General features: G+C 35.9%; 1 protein-coding gene and 1 non-coding gene across 5 annotated transcripts in view; one reads left to right on the plus strand and one right to left on the minus strand.

Annotated features, from left to right (window-relative positions):
• Positions 1-23,983, minus strand: part of DCC (DCC netrin 1 receptor) — a 1,139,939-nt gene that overhangs the window by 189,382 nt on the left and 926,574 nt on the right. For all 4 annotated transcript variants that reach the window (XM_058692059.1, XM_058692060.1, XM_058692061.1 and 1 more), the window contains exon 13: positions 11,232-11,373. In XM_058692059.1, coding sequence (XP_058548042.1) covers positions 11,232-11,373 — 142 coding nt within the window. The remainder of the gene's footprint in view (positions 1-11,231; positions 11,374-23,983) is intronic.
• On the plus strand, positions 8,778-8,881 carry LOC131490645 (U6 spliceosomal RNA). The gene has a single exon (XR_009251161.1). It is a non-coding gene; the product is annotated as a U6 spliceosomal RNA (small nuclear RNA).

Genomic DNA, 23,983 nt, shown 5'->3' on the forward strand with positions numbered 1-23,983 from the left:
ACAGAATACAGGTTGATGAGAGATGGCCCATGGATCATTAGTGTGATATGTATAAATTTTTATGTAAGTAATAGTCCTTTTAGCTAAATCTCAAAGCAGCTCATTACCATGACAAATTATTGTAAAACAAATTACACTTGCTAAAAAACCATGTGACTTTCTTCAGACAATGAGGACTTGGCTTAAACTGACAAGTCCTTAAATCTCCAAAGTTGAACAACCCTGGTAAATTTAAATTACAATCTATATTTTGTTAATCTAAAATGGCACAAATATTTGGTAACAAGAAAAATTCATAAAGAAAATAAACTATTGGAGAAATGATGCTTATCATGTACACAGTTACAAATTTGTATATTTTTGCATAGGCAGATGAGTAAATCTTGGTCTTTAGGGGAATTCTAATTTATTATTAATTGGAGATAATGTTTTAAGTGATGGTTAGATGGACTTGTTAACGTCCATAGCAGTTACCTTCAATAAATTGTACTATTAGAGAAGACAATTTGATAAATTCACCCACACAAAAGTATCTATGACACAAAATGCTGTCTCTTTAAGAGGCTTCTAATTTTATAAGATAGACTAGAAGCTCCATAAAGAAATAGACTGAGAATAGTTAGAACTGTTGCTGTTTTTGTTATTACTGGTATTTTATCTATATACCCATAGATTCCATTACACTGACACATGGAATGCACACACAGAAAGCAGCTGTTGAAAGATCCACTAAGGAAGCACTTAACATACCCAAAAATACTAGGTTAAAATATAATATCTAACATCATTAGGAAGGCAGCAAATGGATGCTTTTGAACAAAAGGCCTTTGTCATGGCTCAATAGGTTTGTGCTCACTTTGATTTGTCCCTTAGTTCACATGATGTTGATCTGAATTTGTTAACATTTTGCACCTTTTCATAGGCACCATTGTTAATTACTAAGGCAAAGGGATTGTGGATTGATTGTAGTTTCCAGGACATGGAAAATAATAGGGAGAGAATTCTGGGAACAAATGCTTACCTAATCATTGTACCTCATGGCTCTCATAGTGGTCTTATCTGACATAGTTTTAGACCATCAAGAATATATTCTTTTATATTAAGTAAAATTTAATTTTATTTTTCTTTGAAAAGGATGGGCAATTGTATTAATACCATCTCCACCAGTGATTAGAAATACCATCTGTAATGATCAGTTTTATTCAACTTGGTTAGACTGAAGTCCTCAGTTTTCAAACACTAATTTCAGGTGTTATATTATAGATGTGACTAAAGTCCATATTCAGTTGATTTTAAGCAAAGGATATTATCTTAGATAATTGGGGAGGGGGCAGCTTCAAACCAGTGAAAGTTCTTAAGAGCAGAAGTAAGGCTTCCCTGAAGAAGAAATTTCACCTGCAGACAGCAACTTCAGCCCGAGAATTTCAGCCTGCCTTTCTTATGGCCTGCTCTGTGGACTTGGAATGGCCTAGCCAGGCATCACAATCATTTAAGTCAATTCCTTGTAATAAACGCCTTAGTACACATCTCCACAGGTTCTGATTCTCTGGTTGAACCCTGAATGACCTGCCATCTTATCATATGCAATGTTTTGACATATAAATGGAAATCTTTTTTGAATGCCCTATATTCTGTTCCATTCATTTGACTTTAAATCAAGTTACTTTTTGTGTGCAGAATATATCAATTTTTAGTAGGAATTTATTAAATCATCTCACTAGAAAGTAGATATGAGTAGTAAAATACCTCACTAGAAGAGAGAAAGATTTCTTTATAATTTTGCCAAATTTTTATTTATATATATTGCATTGAGGATCTGTCAGTATCACTAATTCAGTCTTGAGTAAAACAAAAACCTACTAACAGTTCTTTGAAGTGAAATCATAGGTCAATTTAGAGACCATCCATTAAGTATTTCCCCCACTGGAGTCTTGCCTAACCAGCCTAACCTACTGATCAAAATACCTCTTCCAAGGAGGGAAGATGAGCTATTTATGTGATCCTCTCTGATATCCAGTGAAGGTTTAATATGCTGTATACATTACTGCCCAGGTCCCTTTGAAAATCCTGCCTAATTTCTTTGAACTATTATATTTTAGCTTAAATGTTTTTTAATTTGAATTTTATTCTAAAATATAGCTGTGGAATCTTTCTCATTAGAAACACCTAAGAAATTCTAGATTAAGTATAAAAAAGTTTAAATATATACATACAATCCGAATATCAAAAAGGATGTTAATTAATGTCTATTCAAATGACCCATCTAGAGCTATTTGGATATACATCTAACAAAGTGATCCTGTAAATAAAGCAGGAATACCTTTGGAATGAGAAGTTCACCAAGGGAGGGAATGTACTCAACCGTTTCTCTTGTTGGAAAAGTTCTTCCTTATATTGCACTGATCTGCTTTACTACAATATTATCTACAAATAAGCCCTAGTTTTACATTGTAGGGATAAACCAAAACTAAATCTTCTTTTAAAATATCTTTATCCAAGTCTTCTGATTCTGTCTTCAGAAACCTTTACCAACGGAATTAAACCTCGACCCTCTTCTATGTCTAGATAAGTGTAGGAAGTGGTGAGAAGTGGAACGAGATATTTCAGCTTTTCAGAGAGACATTCCATGTATGACCTTCAGAAATCTAGGTTGCAAGTTTAGCTGGGCAAGTTTAGATGTACTGAAAGCTCTTTTAATTGCCATTTCCCATATAAGTTAGGTAATAATACCTGCTTTTCCATCTTATAATGTTCTTTTGAGAATCAAATGCCAGACTGCTTTTAGAATAGTTTATATAATTAAGCATTTAATAGATAACATTTGCAAATTGTTTTCTGACTTGATTTTCACACACTCTATAATTTTGCCATAAATACATTATTACTCCCACTTCAGAGATAAGGATAATAAGGTTGACATAAATTAAGCCAAGTGACTATGTGGAGCTTTAATCACAACTTGGAGTGCTTTTGGGAGAAGACTCTTGGTTCTGCCCTATCTCCTGCTGAGGCGCCAGAGACCATTCTCTTCAGAGACCCACCTGGCCAAGGCTGGGACCTAAGAGGGACATCAGTAGCAAGTATAAAGCACTGGGCAAATATGCAAGAAATTTTTGTCTAAAATGATTACATCCAGAACTAAAATATGAGCAGGAAGGCAGGAAAGAATTGATAATTCTATGATTTTTACAATGTATCAACCTAAGAGTTCAATTAAACTTCAAATTCAGTATAAGGTTTTTCTCTTAATTAAAAAAATGTTCACATTTGTGGGTTATTTATTTATTTATTTATTTTCTTAATTATTATTTTTTTTAACGTTTACTTATTTTTGAGACAGAGAGAGACAGAGCATGAACGGGGGAGGGTCAGAGAGAGGGAGACAGAATCTGAAACAGGCTCCAGTCTCTGAGCTGTCAGCACAAAGCCCGACGCAGGGCTCGAACTCACGGACCGCGAGATCATGACCTGAGCCGAAGTCAGCCGCTTAACTGACTGAGCCACCCAGGTGCCCCCTTAATTATTTTTTTTAATATATGAAATTTATTTTCAAATTGGTTTCCATACAACACCCAGTGCTCAGCCCAAAAGATGCCCTCTTCAATACCCATCACCTGCACTCTCCTCCCTCCCACCCCCCATCAACCCTCAGTTTGTTCTCAGTTTTTAAGAGTTTCTTATGCTTTGGCTGTCTCCCCAAATGTTCACATTTGAAAGAAGAGGTATCTTCAAAAGTTATAACAACAATCAACATGAACAAGCAATTTTTTGAGCCCCAATCCTGAGAGCTGATACCTAAAGAACTTTCAAAACATTATCTGTCTGTCTATCTACCTATCTATCTATTCATTTATTCACTGAAGATAGGGTAGAGACAAGCCTGTCTGGAATCTAAAGCATTTTTGTGTGAATATTTCTAAACATTGTTTTCTAGGATGTGTTTCCTGAGTTGGGCCAGTAGAAATTTTAAATAGCATTTTTTAAAAGAAGTAGGTAGGAAAGCTTTGATTTAATTTCTCCTAGAGTTAAGCAGCTCCTTTAGCTGCTAAGCTAATATTCAATTTTTATTATCCAACAGAAACCTTTTTCCATTGTGCATTATTCAACTTTATGTATCCCTTTATACACACAAAATCACACATTCATTATCTGTGGTTGGCAACACATTACCTACAGTTTAAGAGCTAGGAGTATAGGTACTCAGTTCAGGCAGTATTAGATTTGAAGTTTTACCTCACTGCTCATTAGGTATGTGACCTTGAAAAACTTGTTTGCCCTCCTTCTTTGTCTAAGTTTTCTCATCAGTAAAATGAGAATATATGCATAAAAATTGTTACAAAGACTAAATTTGAAATATATATATGGATATATGTATATATACAGTGTTTTTATAGAGGGTTTTCAGCTCCATTGAAGCATATACTTAATACACCAAAAAACGGGACATATTTAATGTATACATTTTGATGAGTTTGGACATAGGCCTACATCCATGAGACCATCACCACAATCAAGGTAATAAACATATCCACTATTTCCAAAAGATTCCTTGTGTCCTCTTTTTTTTAATGGTTGAAATATTTGGCATTAGGTCTACTTGCTTAAAAATTTTTAAGTGCACAACACTGTTAACTATAGGTGCTATGTTGTATAAAAGATTTCTAGAATTTATTCCTGTTGTGTAACTGTCACTTTATACCCACTGAACAACTCCCCATTTCACCCTCATCTTCTACCCTTGCAATCACCATTCTGTTCTCTGCTTCCATGAGTTTGACTATTTTAGATACCTCATTCAAAAGGAATCATGAAGTATTTGTTCTTCTGTGACTGACTTATTTCACTTAGCATAATGTCTTCCAGATCCATCTATGTTGGTGCAAATGGCAGGATTTCCTTATTTTTTTTCAGGCTGCATAATATTCCATGGTCTATTGATATATACCACATCTTTATCCATTTGTCTGTCAATGGACACTTGAGGGGCGCCGTGGTGGCTAAGTCAGTTAAGTGTCTGACTTTGGCTCAAGTCATGATCTCATGGTTCTTGGGTTCAAGCCCCGCATCGGGCTCCGTGCTGACAGTTCAGAGCCTGGAGCCTGCTTCAGATTCTGTGTCTCCCTCTCTCTCTGCCCCTCCCCAGCTCACACTGTGTCTCTCTTTCTCTCTTTCAAAAATAAATAAACATTAAAAAAATTGTTTTAAGTGGACATTTGAATTGTTTGTCTACCTTGGCTCTTGTGAATAATGCTACAGTGAACATAGGAGTGCAGATATCTCTTCCAGATCCTGATTTTAATTCTTTTGGATATGTTCCCAGGAGGGGGATAGCTGGATCATATGGTAGTTCTAGTTTTTAATTTTTTGAAGAAACTCCATACTGTTTTCAGCATAGTGGCTGTCGTCAAAGTTAATGCTGGTATTATTATTGTTATAAATGTTAAATTATTTTTAAAGCCAATGATCTATTACAGATTCATATGATAGCCAGAGTCATTTACAATACAGTGAGGTAAAGAAGACAATATTATATAGTATAAGGAGTATATAACTAGGAGTTGAAATGCCTACAATCGAGTTGGGATTATCGCCTTAACTAGTGGTAGATCTTAGCAATGTCACTCTTTAGATCTCAGTTAACTCTTCTATAAAATTAGGACTGTGCATAAGATGAATGGTCTGGTTTGTCAGGGACCCATAGTTCAATCTCATTGTGTATGTGGGGGTGGGCATGTGTTTGTGTATGCTGTGCCTATGTGTGGCATGCCCATGCATATGTATTTCCTACCTGCTTCTAAGTATAATTTTATTCTACAAAAAGTATGATGTAAGTAGCAATGCATTCCTCAACTATAAAAAAAAATACATTGTTGAAAGAAGATCATCTGCCTGTTTCTATCCCCAATACTAAGTGCCTTCAAGCTCTGTAATTCTGTTCTATTTCTAATTTTACAGGACTTATGTTAAGAGATGGTACATTATTCAAACAATATAATTTCCCTTTATTCCCCTAATGCTAACCTTGTTATAAAATTCTATGCTATTGTTTCATTTTTCAGTCCATAAAATACCAATGCATGTTAATCATTACGTTTATTCTATATTGGCCATGAAACACAAGAAAACTCTTCAATTAGATTCAAAACAACTTTCTCTGAAGAGCACTCAAAAATTAAAAACAACGTTTTAAAATTTAGTTGACATGGGATCCCACAATGAAACTGATAACAATGATTTAAAATCCTTGTTATAACTCTGAATTACTATGTTATTGCAGATATCTCATTATCCTAGTAAAAAACACACACAACAAAAAAACACCTGTCTAACAGAGGATTGTAAAAAACAAGTTTGAGTCTCTACACCTGAATATTTATGTCATCCAAATGAAGCATTCTAGCATTTCCAAGTTTTTAACAGACAAATCAATATATCCATGTACCATATAGGTATTGGAAACATAGGGTCAAGCCTTGTACATTCTAAAGTGCCACAGATTCATACAGAAAATCAATTACTTTTGTAAACTAGAAATTGCATACATTACTAAATAAATATATTCTGGGAACAAGTCAAAACCTGTGCTCTCTACCACTGAAAACACTCCCACAATATCTAGCAATGCAACAGACATTACTGAAGTTGGGTCACAGATCAGGGGATAGGAAGGCAGAGACTCTGTACAACTTGTTTTTAATGTTTTACAGATATGAGGCTATTCTCTGGTAGTTTTTATTTCTTCATTTCAATTTAAGAATGGAGTCTGTGTGACTTTTGTTTTTACCATAAATATCAGGTACACTTACAAATATAACTGTCCAGATTGTTTGTCTTCCCAAATTCATTTTGTAATTGTTGAAATTAAGAAAGAACAGTATGAATGAGGAATTCAAATTTGAGTCCAGATTCCTAGAAATGTATAAAGATGGGAAGGGGCATTTGTGAGCTATTCCAATAACAAGCTAATTAATTCATCCTATTTCTTTGCTTTTGGCTGGAATGGTATTAAACCAGAATGGTAAGGGGTTATAGCTCATGCTGATTAGAAGATCTAATTGTCCCATATATTTTAGATGAATAAAGATGTAGGACTGAATTATTTATTTTTGAATAAAGTTCATTAGAGAATACAATTAAAAATGATTGTTCTTAAGAGGGAAAATAAAAGGTATCTGTCAGCAAGTTTAATAGTGTCTACTTCAAAACTCCTGAATACCTGGAACTTCAGAACACGGCCTCACTTGGAAATAGGATCTTTATAAATATGAATAGTTAAGGATCTTGAGATGAAACCATCCTGGATTTAGAGTGGGGTTTATCCAATGACGCGTGTCCTTATAAGAAGAGGAGAGAACACAGACAGGCAACAGAAGAAGGTGGTGTAGAGATAGGAGCAGCATAACTACAGGCCAAGGAATGTCAAGGATTGCCAGCAAATTCCAGAGGTTAGGAGAGAAACATGGATGAGTTTTCTCTCAGGACCTCCACAAGGAACCAATGTTGCCAACACCTTTATTTCAGACTTCTGGCTTTTTTTTTCTTCTTTAATAATTTCACTTCTTTAGAGAGAAAATCCTAAAAGTTTGTCTATTTAGAGAGCCAGAATCTTGGTTTGATACTACTGAGGTGAATGTGTTAAATCCCATTTGCCAAAAATACTGTAAATACTAAAGAATTCACAGCAGCAGTTTCTTTTGGCCAGGTGGCTACGATTCTTCATTTATTTTCTGGGCCACTTGCCTTTTAGCTGTTCAGTGGCCATGGAGTAAGCTTTAGTGGTAGGAATTTTCAATTTTGGTGACCAAAAGTCATAATATGACATTAGGATCTTGCCTTTTTGTTCTTCCTGTTATATACATAATTTTAAAATACATATTTTATTGTTATTACAAATGTAAATAACAACCACCATCAATATTCTGGTATATATATTACTCTAAATATTTTCCTACAAATTCATATTTTATTTATAAATATCAACTTCACACACTAATATTGATTTAAAGTTGAGTTATTCATTGAATCATGTTTGAAATAATTAACATTTGATTTAGTATTTATCATTTTCATTAGGTAAGCAGTATTCCTTGATATGATTTTGACAAAATTTTCTAAGTAGCTGCCTATATTTGGATGCTTGGGGTATTTTTTTTCCTTAAAATTTTCTATTAAAGGAACAGTGCAATGAACATGTTTATAGTGAAAAAATTTGCAGAAAATATGGCTGCATAATTGGAATAAATTCCTAGTAGAAAACATAGATCATATATCTGTAAAGATCCCTCCCTCTTTCTCTCTTTCTCTTGCTCTCTCTCTCTCTCTCTCTCACACACACACATACACACACACACACGTATATACACCTGTGTATAACAAATATCTACACATTGCTTTCCAGAGAGATTCTAGAATCATCTGGCCCACAGCAGTATATGAATATTAATCATGTCTCCCATATGCTTTCCAGAACAGGGTATCATCATTCACTTATATCTTTATCACTTTAATCCAAAGAAAATGTTAACTCATTTTTGTTTTAATTTGCATTTCTCTACTAATGAGCTTGAACATTGTTTCATGCATCTTGGCTATTTATAGTTTCATAAATTGAATATCTAATCCTGAGCTTTTCCATTGGAACACTCATCTTTTAATGAATTATTGTATAAAAAGGTTATTTTATATTTTTAAGCTTTTTCATCTGAGAAGGAAATAACTTAAAAAAAAGATTTCAGGGCTTCAAATACCATCATTTATTTAAAAAAAAATAAGGCTTGGTGCTTGTTCCCACAGCACATATACTAAAATCGGAGAGGTAAAGAGATCAGCAGGACCCATGCAGAAGGATGGCTTGCAAATTCGTGAAGCATTCCACGTTTTGTATGATATAGATGAAAATTTTAAGAAAGTGGATCCTGAGTTCTCATCATAAGGACTTTTTTTTTCTTTTTTTAAATTGTATCCATATGAGATCATGGCTGCTGACTAAACTGTCAGCGTTAATCATCTCACAGTGAACACAAGTGAGGCCATTAAGTTGTATACCTTAAACTTATACGGTGGTATGTGACAATAATACCTCAGTAAAACCAGGGGTGAAAAAGTCTTGGATATAATTATCCTTAGAGACTCTTCATCTATTACATCTTAGGAATTCTATTAAAATTTTTTCAGCAAGACTTTTTTTCCAATGTTGGTGATTTCTGTCAAAATAAACTATAGGTTGCACCAACTATCACACTGAGCACATATGCCTCACTTCATTTATTTTTACCTTCTTCCCATAATTTCATCAGGAAAGAAGACATAAGATCTTGGCTTTTCTTAAGCTTTTTAAATGATGTGGTAGAGTGCCATAACTTCCTCTTAGAGGCAATAATACTTGTCTGAGAGATTTTTGTCCAGATATAAAACGAGTAATGTGATTTTTGACAACCTACTTGGAAGCACTTTCACCATTATGCTAAAATTTTATAGGCACAAGAGACAAGAAAAACACATCGAAAACCAAAAACCAAACACCAATAGCAGCAGCAGCAGCAGCAACAACAACAACAACAACAAACCTGAGGGGGAAAACAGGTTTTGATCATTGCAGAATGTGGACTTAAATGTAGCTTAAAATGTGTGTGTGTGTGTGTGTGTGTGTGTGTGTGTGTGTGTGTAACAAACTATGATTTCAAATGGAAATTTACTGAGCACATGGTATAGAGAAAGAAATAAATAAGGGGTTACTTTCTTCTTTCCTCATTTGCAGTGATAGTTTATATTATCCATTAGGTGTAAGTTAAGAGTTTCAGTTTGTATATTTTCCAGGACCCTTTTTATGTGCCACTCCAGATTTGCTCAACTTTGCCTCCCAATCCTTACCAAGAGCCTCTGCTATATTATGCTTTGCCTCCCAAGCCCCAGGCAATAGTTCACACTCTCCTTAGAGCTATAAAACCCTCCTAAGTACTTACTGGTGCTACCCTAGACCAAGCCACCACCTCATAAAGGACTTACTGACACAGAGAGAATTCTATATTTGCATACTCGCCAGATGCTCTGGCTTCTCAAGTGCTGTCTGCAGGTATAGAATGGATAACAGCTTATCGACAGATTTAGACCAATGATAGGCAAGAGAGGAACTGCTCATACTTCCTATCCAGCCACTGACTATGATACATAGTACTTCATGCGGCCTCTCAGGAGACACCCCATGAGGCTGAACAAACTCTGTGTTTGCTCTAAACTTGTAGCCAGCTCAATGATAGCCACTGTGAAAGATTTCTCCACTTCCCTGGTCTCTTTCTTTGTTTCCTCATGCGTGCTTTCTTGGGCTTGCACCCCCAGAGGCATTGCCTTGAAAGCATATCTCAGACTGTTTTCCAGGAACCTGGATGGGCATGATAGTTCCAATAGTTAAAAAAAATATATATGATTATTCATTTTGTAAAATAAAACACATTCTCTAAATATTGCATGGAAAACTGCATGGAATACTCCAGTTTTCATAACGAAGCTTGACCTACTATGAATTCCACCAATTTTGCTACAAAAGTGAATTTACTTTTATGTTTATGGAAAGTAGAGCAATCTGTTTATTTCCTAAACTACCCTCTCCACATTTTCCAGCCCCATTCTCACCACTGGAGATTCGGGGGAAAGGGATCAAAGTGACTTAAACTTGGAACCATTTGATTAGATGGCTTTTTAAAAATGTTTATTTATTTTTGAGAGAGAGAGAGAAAGAGAGAGAGAGTGAGTGGGGATTGGCAGAGACAGGGAGACAGAGGATCCAAAGTGGGCTTCATGCTGATAGCAGAGAGCCTGATGGAGGGCTCAAACTCACCAACAAAGAGATCATGACCTGAGCTGAAGGAGGATGCTTAGCCTACTGAGGCACGCAGGAACCCCTGATTAGATAGCTTTTTAAAGTTACTAGTTAAAAAGTTAAAAGTTATTTGACAGAGGGGCTGTTGTTGAATAAGCAATGCTGAGAAACTAATACAGATTAAAAGATCTACGATACATTTATAAGAGTATGATCCAGGACCATAATATGTACTGAAAGCATTACAAAGATATCAAGTTAAAAATATAAAGGTTATTCTTGTTCAGACCAATAGATGTCACCTGTCAGGAAAAAACAAACAAAAAAGAATGTTTCCTTGAAGTGAGAGCATATTTTATTCCTAAAGCATTTAACTCATAAAAACCTTGCAAGACTGCACTATGTGAACACTGACCTGTGAACAGGTACCAGAGGTTGTTTGGCTCCAATGTTTCCATCTCACCCCTGCGGGTCGTCTTTCTGTGTCGAATTTTATAGCCGGTAATAAATCCATTTTGTGTTCCTGATGGAGGAGGCAGCCAGCTTACTTTGATACTCTGCAAAATAAAAGATGTAAATTAAAACATTGGAGAAAGTAAGGGCAACAGAGCAGGGTCAAAGAAATGACCCCAACTTAAGTAGGAATAAAACAGAGAGGCAAGAAGTGCTAGGGATTAGCCCCTATAACCAAATTAAATCCATTTTTACAATTTGACAGTGTCCCTTTTTGTATGATTTTGACAAAAATACACAATTCATTTGATTATGTGCATGATCACCTCTCCTTTGTAAATGCCACTAAAATGACAGTAAAATGTTCTCAAGAGTAAAAAACCATAAGGAAATAGAGAATAGTAGTCTTAAGGATGAGAGATGTTAACAAATATTTAAGAGATGCAAACCGAGGAAAGTGTGGTGGCTGAGCCAAAGGAGAAAGATGAAACCTAAATTACTCCCTAAGAGATACTAAAGAATAACAAGGTGATTTCCATGACAAAATTCAGGGAGGGCTAGAAATTGTTGCGTCCTAAATACCTTGAAAGACAAGACTAAAGCATGGTGCTGAAATAAAAGATGGGTTGAAAGTCATACCCACATCTAGGAAAGTCAATCTACTAACCCTCAGTGTCCTTGGAGTCACTGGGAGTTATATCCTTTAGGGACACTGAAACAGAGTCCACAGATTCAGAGATATCAGGCACAGAAGAGAGTACAGATGAGGGCAAGGGTTATTAAGTCGAAGAGAATAAGTCTTCTTTCATCATCTGTGTTCAATGCAATGACAACCAGATGTAATTGCCCAGGCAAATACCAAGTAATAATTCTCTATAGAAAATTGTAAGTTTGGCCCTAGAGAAAACAGTAGCCAGGTTTCTAATCAATGCCCCAATAATGAGGCTCCCACTTAATCCACTCATGCACTTTGGAATCAGCTTTTTAGTACATATTTCATTTTAATGTTAACCAACATTGTAAGACTACAAGACATTTTGTTTTAAAAAGCTTTTAGTATAAAATAAGAAAAAATACAATCAAGCCCCAGAACCTGCTTGGGATTCTCTCTCTCTATCTCTCTCTGTGCCTCCTTGTTTGTGCACTCTCTCTCTCTCCCTCTGTCAAAATAAATACATAAACTTAAAAAAAAACCCCACAATATTATGGCCCTTGAAGGAGACAACATTATGCTTAGAGTAGAAAAAGTATCCCAAAAACTGTCATTAATATTTAGATAATCTAAGATATTACATCTGTGAAAGGAATAGAAATACAGGAAAAATGAAAGATTTTTAAAAAATATTATGACATTTATAGTTTGGTTTAACCAGTTAAATATTCAATAAATTATCTGGAAGATGCATGAAAAGAAATCTTCTAAAATTCCGGGGGTGGGGGGGAAGATGATCATAGAAAGATGATCATAGAAATTTGGGGGAAAAATATAAGAAATTGGAAGTTTAGTCTATAATTTCCAATATCCAACTAATAAGATGAAATAATGAAAATAAAAAAAAAAATAGAAGGCAGAAAATTAGCAAGGAACCAAAACAAAAACCAGAACTCTTTCCTGCAGTAAAAACCTTGCAGAACTGGAAGATTTGAGACTTTAGTCTGAAAGGGATTATGGATTTTCTGACACAATACATGAACAAGAACTACATTAAGGTACATTACTGTGAAATACTAGAGCCTCCTGGGGAGAGAGGATAGGAAAGCTTCCAGAATGGAAGAAAGAAAGCAGGTCACATAAAAAGTAAAAATGGTAAGGAGAAAGATTTCTCAACAACATTCAAAGTTAGAAAACAATAGAAGAGTTCTTATAAAATTCTATTCCTAAAGTATTTTAAACCTAGAATTCCAAGGCTATACAAATGTTATCAAGCATAAGGAAGAATAACTCAAGTATAAGAATATAAGCTTATATAAGTATAGGGATGTTTCAGAAATACATGGTTTCAAAGACATCTCTCCACATTCCCTTTATCAGGAGTCTAATGAGGGTAAATTTCAGGAAAAGAAGAGTGCAAACTGAGAGAAAAAGATTTGAAATCCAAGAAACAGAGATTCCAAAACAGAAAAAAAATGGAATTCTCAGAAATATGATAAGGAAAAATTGAAAAGATTTAAGATTACACAAGGTGAGACACAAATCCAAAAGAGCACATACTATATAATTCCACTTAGATGAAGTCCAAGATGAGTCAAAATGGGTTTATAGTAAAAGAAAGCAGTCTAGCAGTTGCCTACAGCAGTTGTACTGGGGAACTGACTGGCTATGGAAAGAGGGAGACTTTTTGGTGTGATGGGAACATTCTGCATCTTCCTTTCACATTTGTTACATGGGTAGATAAAATTGTCAAAATGTATTGCTAAGGTTTGAATTGGGCCCCCACTTGAAATTCACATGCTGAAATACTAATTCCCAGTACCTCAGAATGCGAGTGTTTTGGAGGTAGGGGGTTTGAAGAAATCAAAAGGTTAAATGAGGTCATCAGTGTGGGACCTAATCCAGTATGACTGGTGTCACTCTGAGAAAAGGAAATACGGAGACACAGAAGAAGTCCGTGTGAAGATGTTGGAGGAAGGGAGCCATTTGCAAGTTAAGGAGAGAGGACTCAGAAGAAACAAGCTTGCTGACACCTTGATCTTGGACTCCAGCCTCCAGAACTGTGAGAAAGCAATTATCTGTGGTTCATTTAGGTTTCCTCCTCTGTGGTGTTTGCTGTGGCAGCCCTAGTGAAATAATACAACCAGAGAAGTAAACACTGAAGATTTGTGCATTTCACGTTAATTAATTACGCCTCAGGGAAGAAGAGAAGAAGGATCACAATGAAAATGCAGAGGAGGAGAAGGAAGAGTAGGAGGAGAAAAGCAGGAAGATGATTGGGCGTAGGGCTGGAGTGTACCAGAGTGCTAACTCCTGACCTAGGAATAAATCGATAGGTGATACCTAAACCTGTGAATTAAAACTAAGGAATTAAAGGACAGCTACCTAAGCACAATTGCTGAAAAACATTAAGGTAAATTCCAGAAAAGAAAGGATAGTGAAAAGCGATAAACAGGGGAGTCTGGAGGGAGTAGGAACTCCCTCCAGTTCCTCCAGGTTGGGGAGGAAGAGTCTTGCTTATAGTTATACACCTATTTGGAAAATGAATGTGCATATAACACTACCATGAACATTTAAATCAATTAAAAAAATTTTTTTTAATCTTTATTTATTTTTGAGAGAGAGAGACAGAGTGTGAACAGGGGAGGGGCAGAGAGAGAGGGAGACACAGAATCCGAAGCAGGCTCCAGGCTCTGAGCAGTCAACACAGAGCCTGACACGGGGCTTGAACTCACGGACCCCAAGATCATGACCTGTGTCAAAGTCAGAGTCAGACGTTTAACTGACTGAGCCACCCAGGTGCCCCTTAAATTAATTTTTAAAAATAAAAATACAAAATTGTTCTTTTGAGGTGGTAGAAATAAACAACTGCCAGAAAGAGGCCAGGCACAAAGTCACAGAATGGATTTCCGACTCCTCCAGCCCCCTACAACCCCAGGGCAACTTTGATACTGTTTCAATCATGTGGAAATGCAGCAGAGGTGTGGCAATATATTCTCCAGGGAGACCCCAGTCTGAGCCTCTTCTTTTAGATCACTACAGATTAGCTATTGCTCTACAAATAAGTGTCTTTGTAAAAGGATTTATCTTTTTTTTCTTTTTTTTTTTTTTTTTTTTTTAATTTTTTTTTTCAACGTTTATTTATTTTTGGGGCAGAGAGAGACAGAGCATGAATGGGGGAGGGACAGAGAGAGGGAGACACAGAATCGGAAACAGGCTCCAGGCTCTGAGCCATCAGCCCAGAGCCTGACGCGGGGCTCGAACTCACGGACCGTGAGATCGTGACCTGGCTGAAGCCGGACGCTTAACCGACTGCGCCACCCAGGCGCCCCTAAAAGGATTTAAAAAATTGGGTAAAGTCAGTTACTTGCTAAACATTTTTAACATGTCAATGACATGCAAACTACAGTCAGTTCTCATCATTTGAGGCAGCAGCCATGTTCTATAAAGTTGCCACAAACACTGAATTTGCAAATATTGTAACATTGCTCTTGGGGAAAATGCAGGTGCAGGTTCTTATGAGCCTTTCATTACAACATTTTTGTCAACTTGTCAATACATAACCTTGTTTTATGTGTGTTTCTGTTTAAAGACATCCTATTTATTATTATTGTTGATACATTAACATTGAACTTACGGCCAATAGCACTGTAACTCATGCCAGGATGAAGTTTATCTAACACATGTATTTTCTCCCTAAGGCACATCACAGCCTCTTGGAATAAGCGATACTAAACAGCACTTCAGCATTACAGTTGGAGAGCATTTCAAATACCAAACTCACAGACAGAAAGCAAAAATAAACAAATGCCCACCCCCCCTCCCCAAAGTGGCACTTATTTGACCACAAAAAGAACACTTGGTTACAATATGAGAACCGAAACAAAAAGACAGAGTGTCTCCTTGTTCAACCTCAGCTGAGAATGTGTGCCTCATCTGTTTCATGGTCGTGGGTGTAACTGTAAAGGCAACGGGGGTATTGATTTGGGGTTACAAATACATTTTAGCAGGTAGGTGAATCTGCAAATACAGACTCTCAAAATAATAAAGATCAACTGTAACTATATAATAAGCACATTTTAATAATTTTAGAGGAACTTAGCTAAATAGAATTATTTAGAATAATCAGAATCTGATTATTTAAGTCAGAATATATCTGAAAGTGTACAGCACTACTAAGATTATTTATTTCACCCTCATTACCCTTTAAATGTGACAAACTAAATGCCACTCTTAAAAATATTTCTTAACACTATTTTTTTCCTTACTATAGACGTACCAATGGTCTAAGCACCTATGAGTTATGGTTTTTTATCCACACAATGACCCTATGAATTCAAGTCTATTGTTACAATTTTTGTACAATCATGTAAATTAGGACACAGATGGTTAAGTACCTTAAACTGATGGAGCCATCAAGTGATAGAGGCAGGATTTGAACCGAGATTATATAACTTTGAAGTTGGCATTCTTTACTATTTAATACAGCCTCCCATGAGAGTTCAAGAGGCTGAGACTAATTCATTCAGTGATAATTCACTCAAAATAGATTAGCTGCACCTCTGCTGTGTAGAAAGCACCATCTTTAGGACTATGGAAATACCCAGATAAATCATGGTATATCCATTCTGGCTGAGGAAATTAGACACAAAAACTCATTAAACACAAAGTGTCAAATGCTAAAAGAGGTAGTCCCAGAAAATAGAATGGAATATAATAGACAGAGAGATTAATTCTATTTTACATGGTCAAGACTTCAAATATGAGTAGAACTTTACCTAGGGGATAGAAAAGGCATTTAAAATAAAGAGGATATCAAAAGCAAGCTCAATTTATCATGACAATGTATATCACCTTCAACTGGGACAAATAGGAACAAATGGGACATATAGGACAATGTAATGGAAAGGTAGATTGGAAAAAAGTTAAAAGTCTTTTGGGACATGCAAAGGAGACATGTTAGATCAATACACTCATTTAAGGCATTTGGCTAATTCTTTGGGAGACAAACTAATAAATAAAATAGTAATATAATGTCCTTGGACCTCAAAGAATGCATAGCCTTAAATACACATACACTCACCTACTCCTTCTCTCCACTCCACACACATACATGCACATATGTGGATGTGTTCTTTACTCTCAAGTATCTTAGAAACTAGCAAAGAAAACTGGATTTGATGAATAGTTATACCTTATATTTATATTCCACAATTATCGTACTTTTATTTTTCAATACTTCAAGATAGCCATGAAAGATGTTATTACCATTTTACAAGTTTACCAAAGAGGAAATTGAGGCACAGAGTTAAATGATTGGCAGAAGTCATCTCATACTATCATAGAAAGATTATCTAATGTTTGAGCCTAATGTTTTTTTATTATTTTATGCTAAAATAATCATAGAACTTATACCTGGCAATTATACTCAAAGTGTCCTACAAAACATTCTCGAAAGGAATAAAAACTGAATTTAAATAATTAATTTTTAATACACCCAATCAGCCTTCCCATAAGTAGCCCTTGGCAAATCACGAAGGGTTATTTTCTAAGGTCTACAAGCGTGTTTTTTAAAGTCAAAAGTAAATTCAAATAGAAAACAAAAATACAAATGAAGACATTAAACTTTGACCAAGAGGTAGAACCTTATGTTTTCCAGTTAGTGCTTTGCCTTGTCTTTGACGAGTGACCTCTCGTAAGTCTGATAAATGACTCTAATCTTAATGCACATATTGAGAAATGGAGAATAATTGTGCTTAGTATGTCTACCAGATGATTGTAAATCACGTGTTAAGCCTGGAAAACTTAATTATACTAATGATTACATGAGCAATATTTAGTTTTTGACAGATAATAATTTTTCTTGATCACATTCGAGGATTTTCAGTGATCATATAAATTATTCCCACATAGCCAATACCTTACTATCAATGTCTAACAGCAATTAATTAATAGAATCAGTTATACACTCTACATGTCAGGAGGCAAACCCCCTCAATGGTTATCATTCATCTTTGGAAGTAATTTCATCATTTGTATTCATCCTCATATATGGGCAGCGGCTAAGTTTATTAGCATCTTTTATGCTTTCTCATCGATTTCAAGCAAACACCAGCAGATGGCTAATGGTTCTGGTCATCAAATTCTTTCCTTGTAGGTTCTGCAGACATGGCTAGATGTCCCAAATTATATTGGTTTGGGAAGTTAATTGAAAGTGTTCAGTAAATTTTTCTAATTCTATGGCATAATGTATCTTATTTTCTGTATGAGACCTGTTCTGTCAGTGCTCAGTAGCTTAGACTTCATTGGCCATCCCCCCACAAAGCCACCAAAAGCTATCACTGTTAGGGGAACATTCTTGTACCTAGTCTTCATGGGTAAGCCTAGTAATTATTTTTATTAAAAATACTTAACACGTGACCTTCGACTTTTGAAAAATCAATTCTAGTAGCTGTGACTTGACTTTTGGTTCTTTCATTACTTGAGAGGTTGAAATTAATCCTTTTCAAGCTGTTGAAGTGTTCTATCTTGAATCAAGGATTAATTTAACTTTTTTTCCCCCAGTTTTGAAATAAAAGAAGAACTGTAAAATTTGGCTTCCTCAAATCCTTCCATCTCCTCTTTGATTATCATAAAAATGAATTAGTTTTCAAGTCAGCACGGTGGGAGCAGTTAGGTTTAGTGATTGAAAAGAAAAGATCTTCCTGGCCATTATTTTCTAACTTTTTTGAGATAACCCTGTTGAGTTTGTTGATGTGGTATTCTCCTTTTGATGGGCTCCATTAATTCATTTCTTTATTTTTCCTTTACTCTAGCATATGAGTAGTAAATAACAAAACAGAAAACAAAACCTGGTAAGTCCATCACCCCAAATTTTTCTCAGAAACCACATTTCACAAGCTTCTATTTTTAAGTCCACATATCCCACTGCACAGTGACATTTTACTTTACTCTCGATAGAGTGGACTGCCGAGAAAGACAAGCCCCATTCCAAACATGGTCAGTGGCTGTAGAATGAGCCTTTTTTTTTTTAAGTGGTTTCATCTGGATAGCATTCCCATAGAAGGGAATTAAAGGGCACCATTTGAAAGAAGGTCCTAGCAGGAAAGAAGAATGCTTTGGCCAGCACAGCAGGAATCTAAGGATCTTGAAACTTACTTGAATATAAGTTTTGAACTCTGCTCCTTATTTCTGTTCTGCACTTCTGGTAACTTGTTGAATCTCACATGAACTTGCTTGAAGAATGAAGTATGCTTTCAGTACTCATGACACCCTATGACTTTTCATGAGAGTGCCCATTGGCATTTTTAAAGAATCTCTTTTTATTGTTTCCCTCATCTTACTTACATTACCTTATTTACATTCTCTCTGCTACTGCTGTAATTCAGACCTTAGTTTACCATTGCCCAGAATATTGCCACAGCTAACCGATTGATACCCACACCTCCAGGTACTACCCTTCTCACACCCAACCCATATCAGTTACCTTCCTTATCAGTGAGTGGGACATTTAAGTTCTCTGCCTCGGTTTGCTCATCTGCAATATGGGAAGTACCTAGCTCAAAAGGATTGTGGTGTGGATTAGAGGAGGGGAAGGGAACTTTCTTGAACTTCAAGGGAGGGAAGGAGTAAAGAGAAAAAGAGTGAGGCAAGAGGGTCAAGAGATTAAGAGATGGAGAGGGGGAGAATAAAGGAAAAAGTAAACAAGGGTCAGAGAGAAAGAAGCAAGACCGCATACGGCAGCAATGCTCAACAACTTTTCTTCTACACATCAGGAGGAGCACTGAGAGATAAATTACCTAGTAACACCTTTTAAACTCCTTTTCTTCGATGAATACTTACCGAGCAATTTACTCTGTAGATTACTATTGACATTTCTTGTTGTAGCCTATAGACCCTTCCGGCATGGGTGGTAAAGAAGAGATGTTGGAATACAATGGAGACTAGAGGAATGTGAAAAAGCGAAGAAATTCTGGGACACCTGGGTGGCTCAGTTGGTTCAGCATCCGACTCTTGATTTAGGCTCAGATCATGGTCCCAGGGTGTGAGATTGAGCCCCACACTGGGCTCCATGCTGAGCCTGCTTGGGATTCTCTCTCTCCCTCTCCTTCTGCCCCTCCCTGGCTCATGCTATCTTACTCTCAAAGTAAATACATGAACTTAAAAAAAAGTGAAGAAATGTTATAAATACTTTTGTAGGTAGATTTGACAGGACACAGTGATTTGTTGAATGTCACACATAAGGAAGGAAAAGTCATCAATATTGACTCTCAGGTTTCTGGAAAAAGCAACTTGGTAGATGATAATACATTTTCTGGGATAAGGCTGTCTGAAAAACAATCTACTTTCAAAAGAAAAAAAAAAGGTTACTGGACCTGCCAGTAGTATCAATAAATGACACTTCACAGAGGATGCAGAACTAAAGGCTACCCATATTAATAATATTCCAGTTAATGTTGGGAAGGGTATTTTCTAATTTTATCATTTAGAATAAATGATACCTCAATAATATCAAAATTATACAATAACAAATTTAATGATTAAATTTGATATTTATCTAAATACTTGGTAAATATTTCATTGGTGCTGAAATAAACTAAATTGAATTTTGAACTGGAATAGAACTTAATTCACTAATTCAACAGTATTTAAAATTTTATTATGTGTATAATTGTGTGGACAATTTCCAAAAAAGTGTTGCCTTTTTCTGAACCACTTTATGGGACTTTAAGGGACTAACCAAGTATGGATTTGATAAAATGTTGATAAAATATTAGTAAGTGCTATATATATTTTTACTGCAGATATATACTATTCCTGCAGATTTGACATGTTTTTTACTTCACTATCATAAATATGCAATCTCTTGTGATAAGTGAAGTCAGAAAGCTGGATAGCATACTAAAATTGGCATTCTTCAGTTAATGTAGGCAGCTATTATCCAAAATGACATAAAGCCATATTTGCAAATAACTTTGTGTGACACATTTCCAGAGTGAAGTCTGTTAGTACCACTCAGGTCTAAGTTACACATTTGTGCAATAATAAAAGTATGTTTATATACAAATTGAAAAATACTTGACTTTAAATAAAATTTTGTGTCCTAAATTCAGGTAAGAAACATTGCTTTGTTTTATTTAAAAATGATGAAATCTAGCCTGTTGTGATCTTGTTTAACGACTTTGAAATAATACAAAGGTTTCCACATCAATAGGTTAGTTTAGTTGTAAAATAATGTTCCTTTGATCTCTGTCCTGGTGGCCCCTAGGTCCTCATAGTGCCAGTGGGAGTCCTACCTGGAGATTAAACCCTACTTATGGCTACTCTGGAAAAATCCCCTTCCTGGTTATGTTGTGCTAAGCCACATTGGGACAATTTCTCAGGTTGCTCAACTTCAAATCATATACTGCAAACCCACCTTGATTTGGGTCTTAGTTTTAGTGACTGGGTTTCTCTGATGCGAATGCTGCCATGCATCTTGTTCAATGTTGTTTTACCTTGGTAATCTGCCTAGTTCTTCCAAAACGCCCAAGACTGAGTCCTCCAGGAGCTCCTATCTCCTTGGTGAATCTGAGGCTGGCAGACTTCCCTGACAATAGTTACTCACCTTTCTGAATCTCTGCATTACCTGCTTTCACATTCTGAACTCCCCAAACCTACTTGGTCTCCTGATTTACCACCTGAAAATCCTTGTCAGCCCTTTCTGACTCCACCCACTAGGTACAGCTGCTCTCTACCACTCTGGATACTATGACTAGTCTTCCTGAAGGAACATCCCTCATCACCTTCCTCACTCCTGATTGAGGGGAACAGCCCTCCTGATATTGGCTCTGAATTCCACACCCATTCATCCCACATCACTGTCTTTTTCAGGTGTAGACAGTGAGCACATATGAGATTAAAAAAAACCACACACACACAGTGAGAAATGGCATCTGGAATATGCTCTATTTATTATATGCACATTTTTATATTTCTTGGAGTAAACTGGGCTAAATTTAATTTGATGCTGGGAAATCGACATGCCACCACTTTCCCTCCTCCTGTAATCAAATTCTAAGAGCTCAACCTTGACAATTCCAAGGAAAAAAGGGGAAACTAATCCCTTACTTAACTCACTTCAGTTTAGTAGCATAGGGGAATTGAACCAGTAAATTAAGGTCAAATAGGTTTCCAAACCTACACTGTAAGAACATCAATCCATCACTGTCCATAAAGACATAGGGCATCCCATGTATACCATTAACTGGGCAGTCTGTTAAGTTAGTACTTTGCATACTTTCAAAGCAATATTTAAAAAATATTTCTGTGTAATTTAAAGATGAGGCTCAAAATTCTATCAGGAGGAAATGGGACAATAGTTGAGTGTGGTCCATAGCTTTTCCAGTGGTGTCCCCAACTCAACTGTGGCTCCTAATTTGCATATGTATGCTACACAGTAAATACTAGTCATCTATTTAAGAATTAACTCTAAATGTTAAATAAATTTAAATCCTAGGCACAGGTAGATGGAAATATACTTTGGACTGCCTTAATTCTTTTTTTTTTTTTTTAATGTTTATTTGTTTTTGAGAGGCAGAGACAGAGCATGAGCAGGGGAGGGACAGACAGAGGGAGACACAGAATCCAAGTGGGCTTCAGGCTCTGATCTGTCAGCACAGAGCCTGACGCAGGTATCAAACCCACAAACCATGAGATCAACTTGATCATGAGATCAAGTTGGACGCTTAACTGACTGATCCACCTAGGCACCCTTGGGACCTCCTTAATTCTTATAGCCTCTGCTTAAAAAATCTTACTGGATGTTCTGTCTAGCATGCAGTTCTGAATTGTTTAGAGAAAGATAGAATAGTATTTTCCAAATAAAAGATATTCAGTAGGTATAAGATGGATGACAGAAAGCATCTCAGCTTTTCATTAATTTGCTAAGTGGTGTTAGAAACCATTGAGGTAGTTGTATCAATCGTACATCACAAGACCATCTCTTTCTCTCACCTTGTTGAGAGATAACCAGTTAGTTTAGAAACATAAAAACACTGTAAAACACAAAGTTCTACTCTTTTGTATTTTATTTTACTTTATTTTATTTTCATTTTAGAATTGTTAGTGGTAATAGTGGTAGTAGCATGTATGTCTGTTTTGAAAACACAAAAGGACATTGAAAACTGAAGAAAGGTCTCAAAAAGTATAGTTATCAGGTCACTTTGACCTCACATGATTGTGTATTGAAGACATAAAAATATATAAATGAATGAATGATCCTCATTGAGGTAGGTTATCTTCATAAACACTTCATCTGATCACAACTAGATTACATTTCCCTGGAAAACAAATTTCTTTGCCACTCAAACACCATTCAGTGCAATGTGCAAAGAGGTGGTTTTGTTATGGTAGATTTTTCCATATTCTGTTGAGTGGGGCATAGAAACGATGCTTTCTCTGTTGATTACAGAAACCCTGTTGGAGTTGATTCTCAGGTATGTAACTATGCGTGGCCTCTATTATGGGAAGAAATGGAAGAAAAATCAATTAATTTTTCCTGCTAGCCAGGCTTTCTTGGCTAACTATATAAAATTAACTGAATACTCCTAAATCAACCAGGAAAATCACTCCCTAATACAGACTACAGTTCATACTACTGGGAATAAAAAAAAGAAAGGGAGAACTGGTATGTATCTGGCTTTTTTTTTTTTTTGTAAACCCCTGGATTTAAAATAGCATTTTTTCACGTGATAATTTGCTATGCATAGCCTAGTAGCCAGGCCTATTTTATTCTAGGTCCTAGAAACTGGGAATGTAATTTCTAGGAGGTATTCACATTTTGACAAAATTCCATTACGATAAAGCAATTTGGTTGTTCCCTGGAGTTCATGATAAAGCGATCTTAGGAGTAATACATTTCAGAATTTGTCAGTATCAATAGACTTTATTCTCCAGTACCCAAGTCATTCCCTGGAAGTAAGCCGGATGTTTAGGGAGGCTCATTAACTCTTTCAGATCACTAGGTCCTTTCTCCGACTATTCGTTTCTACTAAATAAAACTACTAAAAGCAATGTAATAG

This window comes from Neofelis nebulosa, chromosome 11 (genome assembly GCF_028018385.1).
Source record: "Neofelis nebulosa isolate mNeoNeb1 chromosome 11, mNeoNeb1.pri, whole genome shotgun sequence".
NCBI lineage: Eukaryota > Metazoa > Chordata > Mammalia > Carnivora > Felidae > Neofelis > Neofelis nebulosa.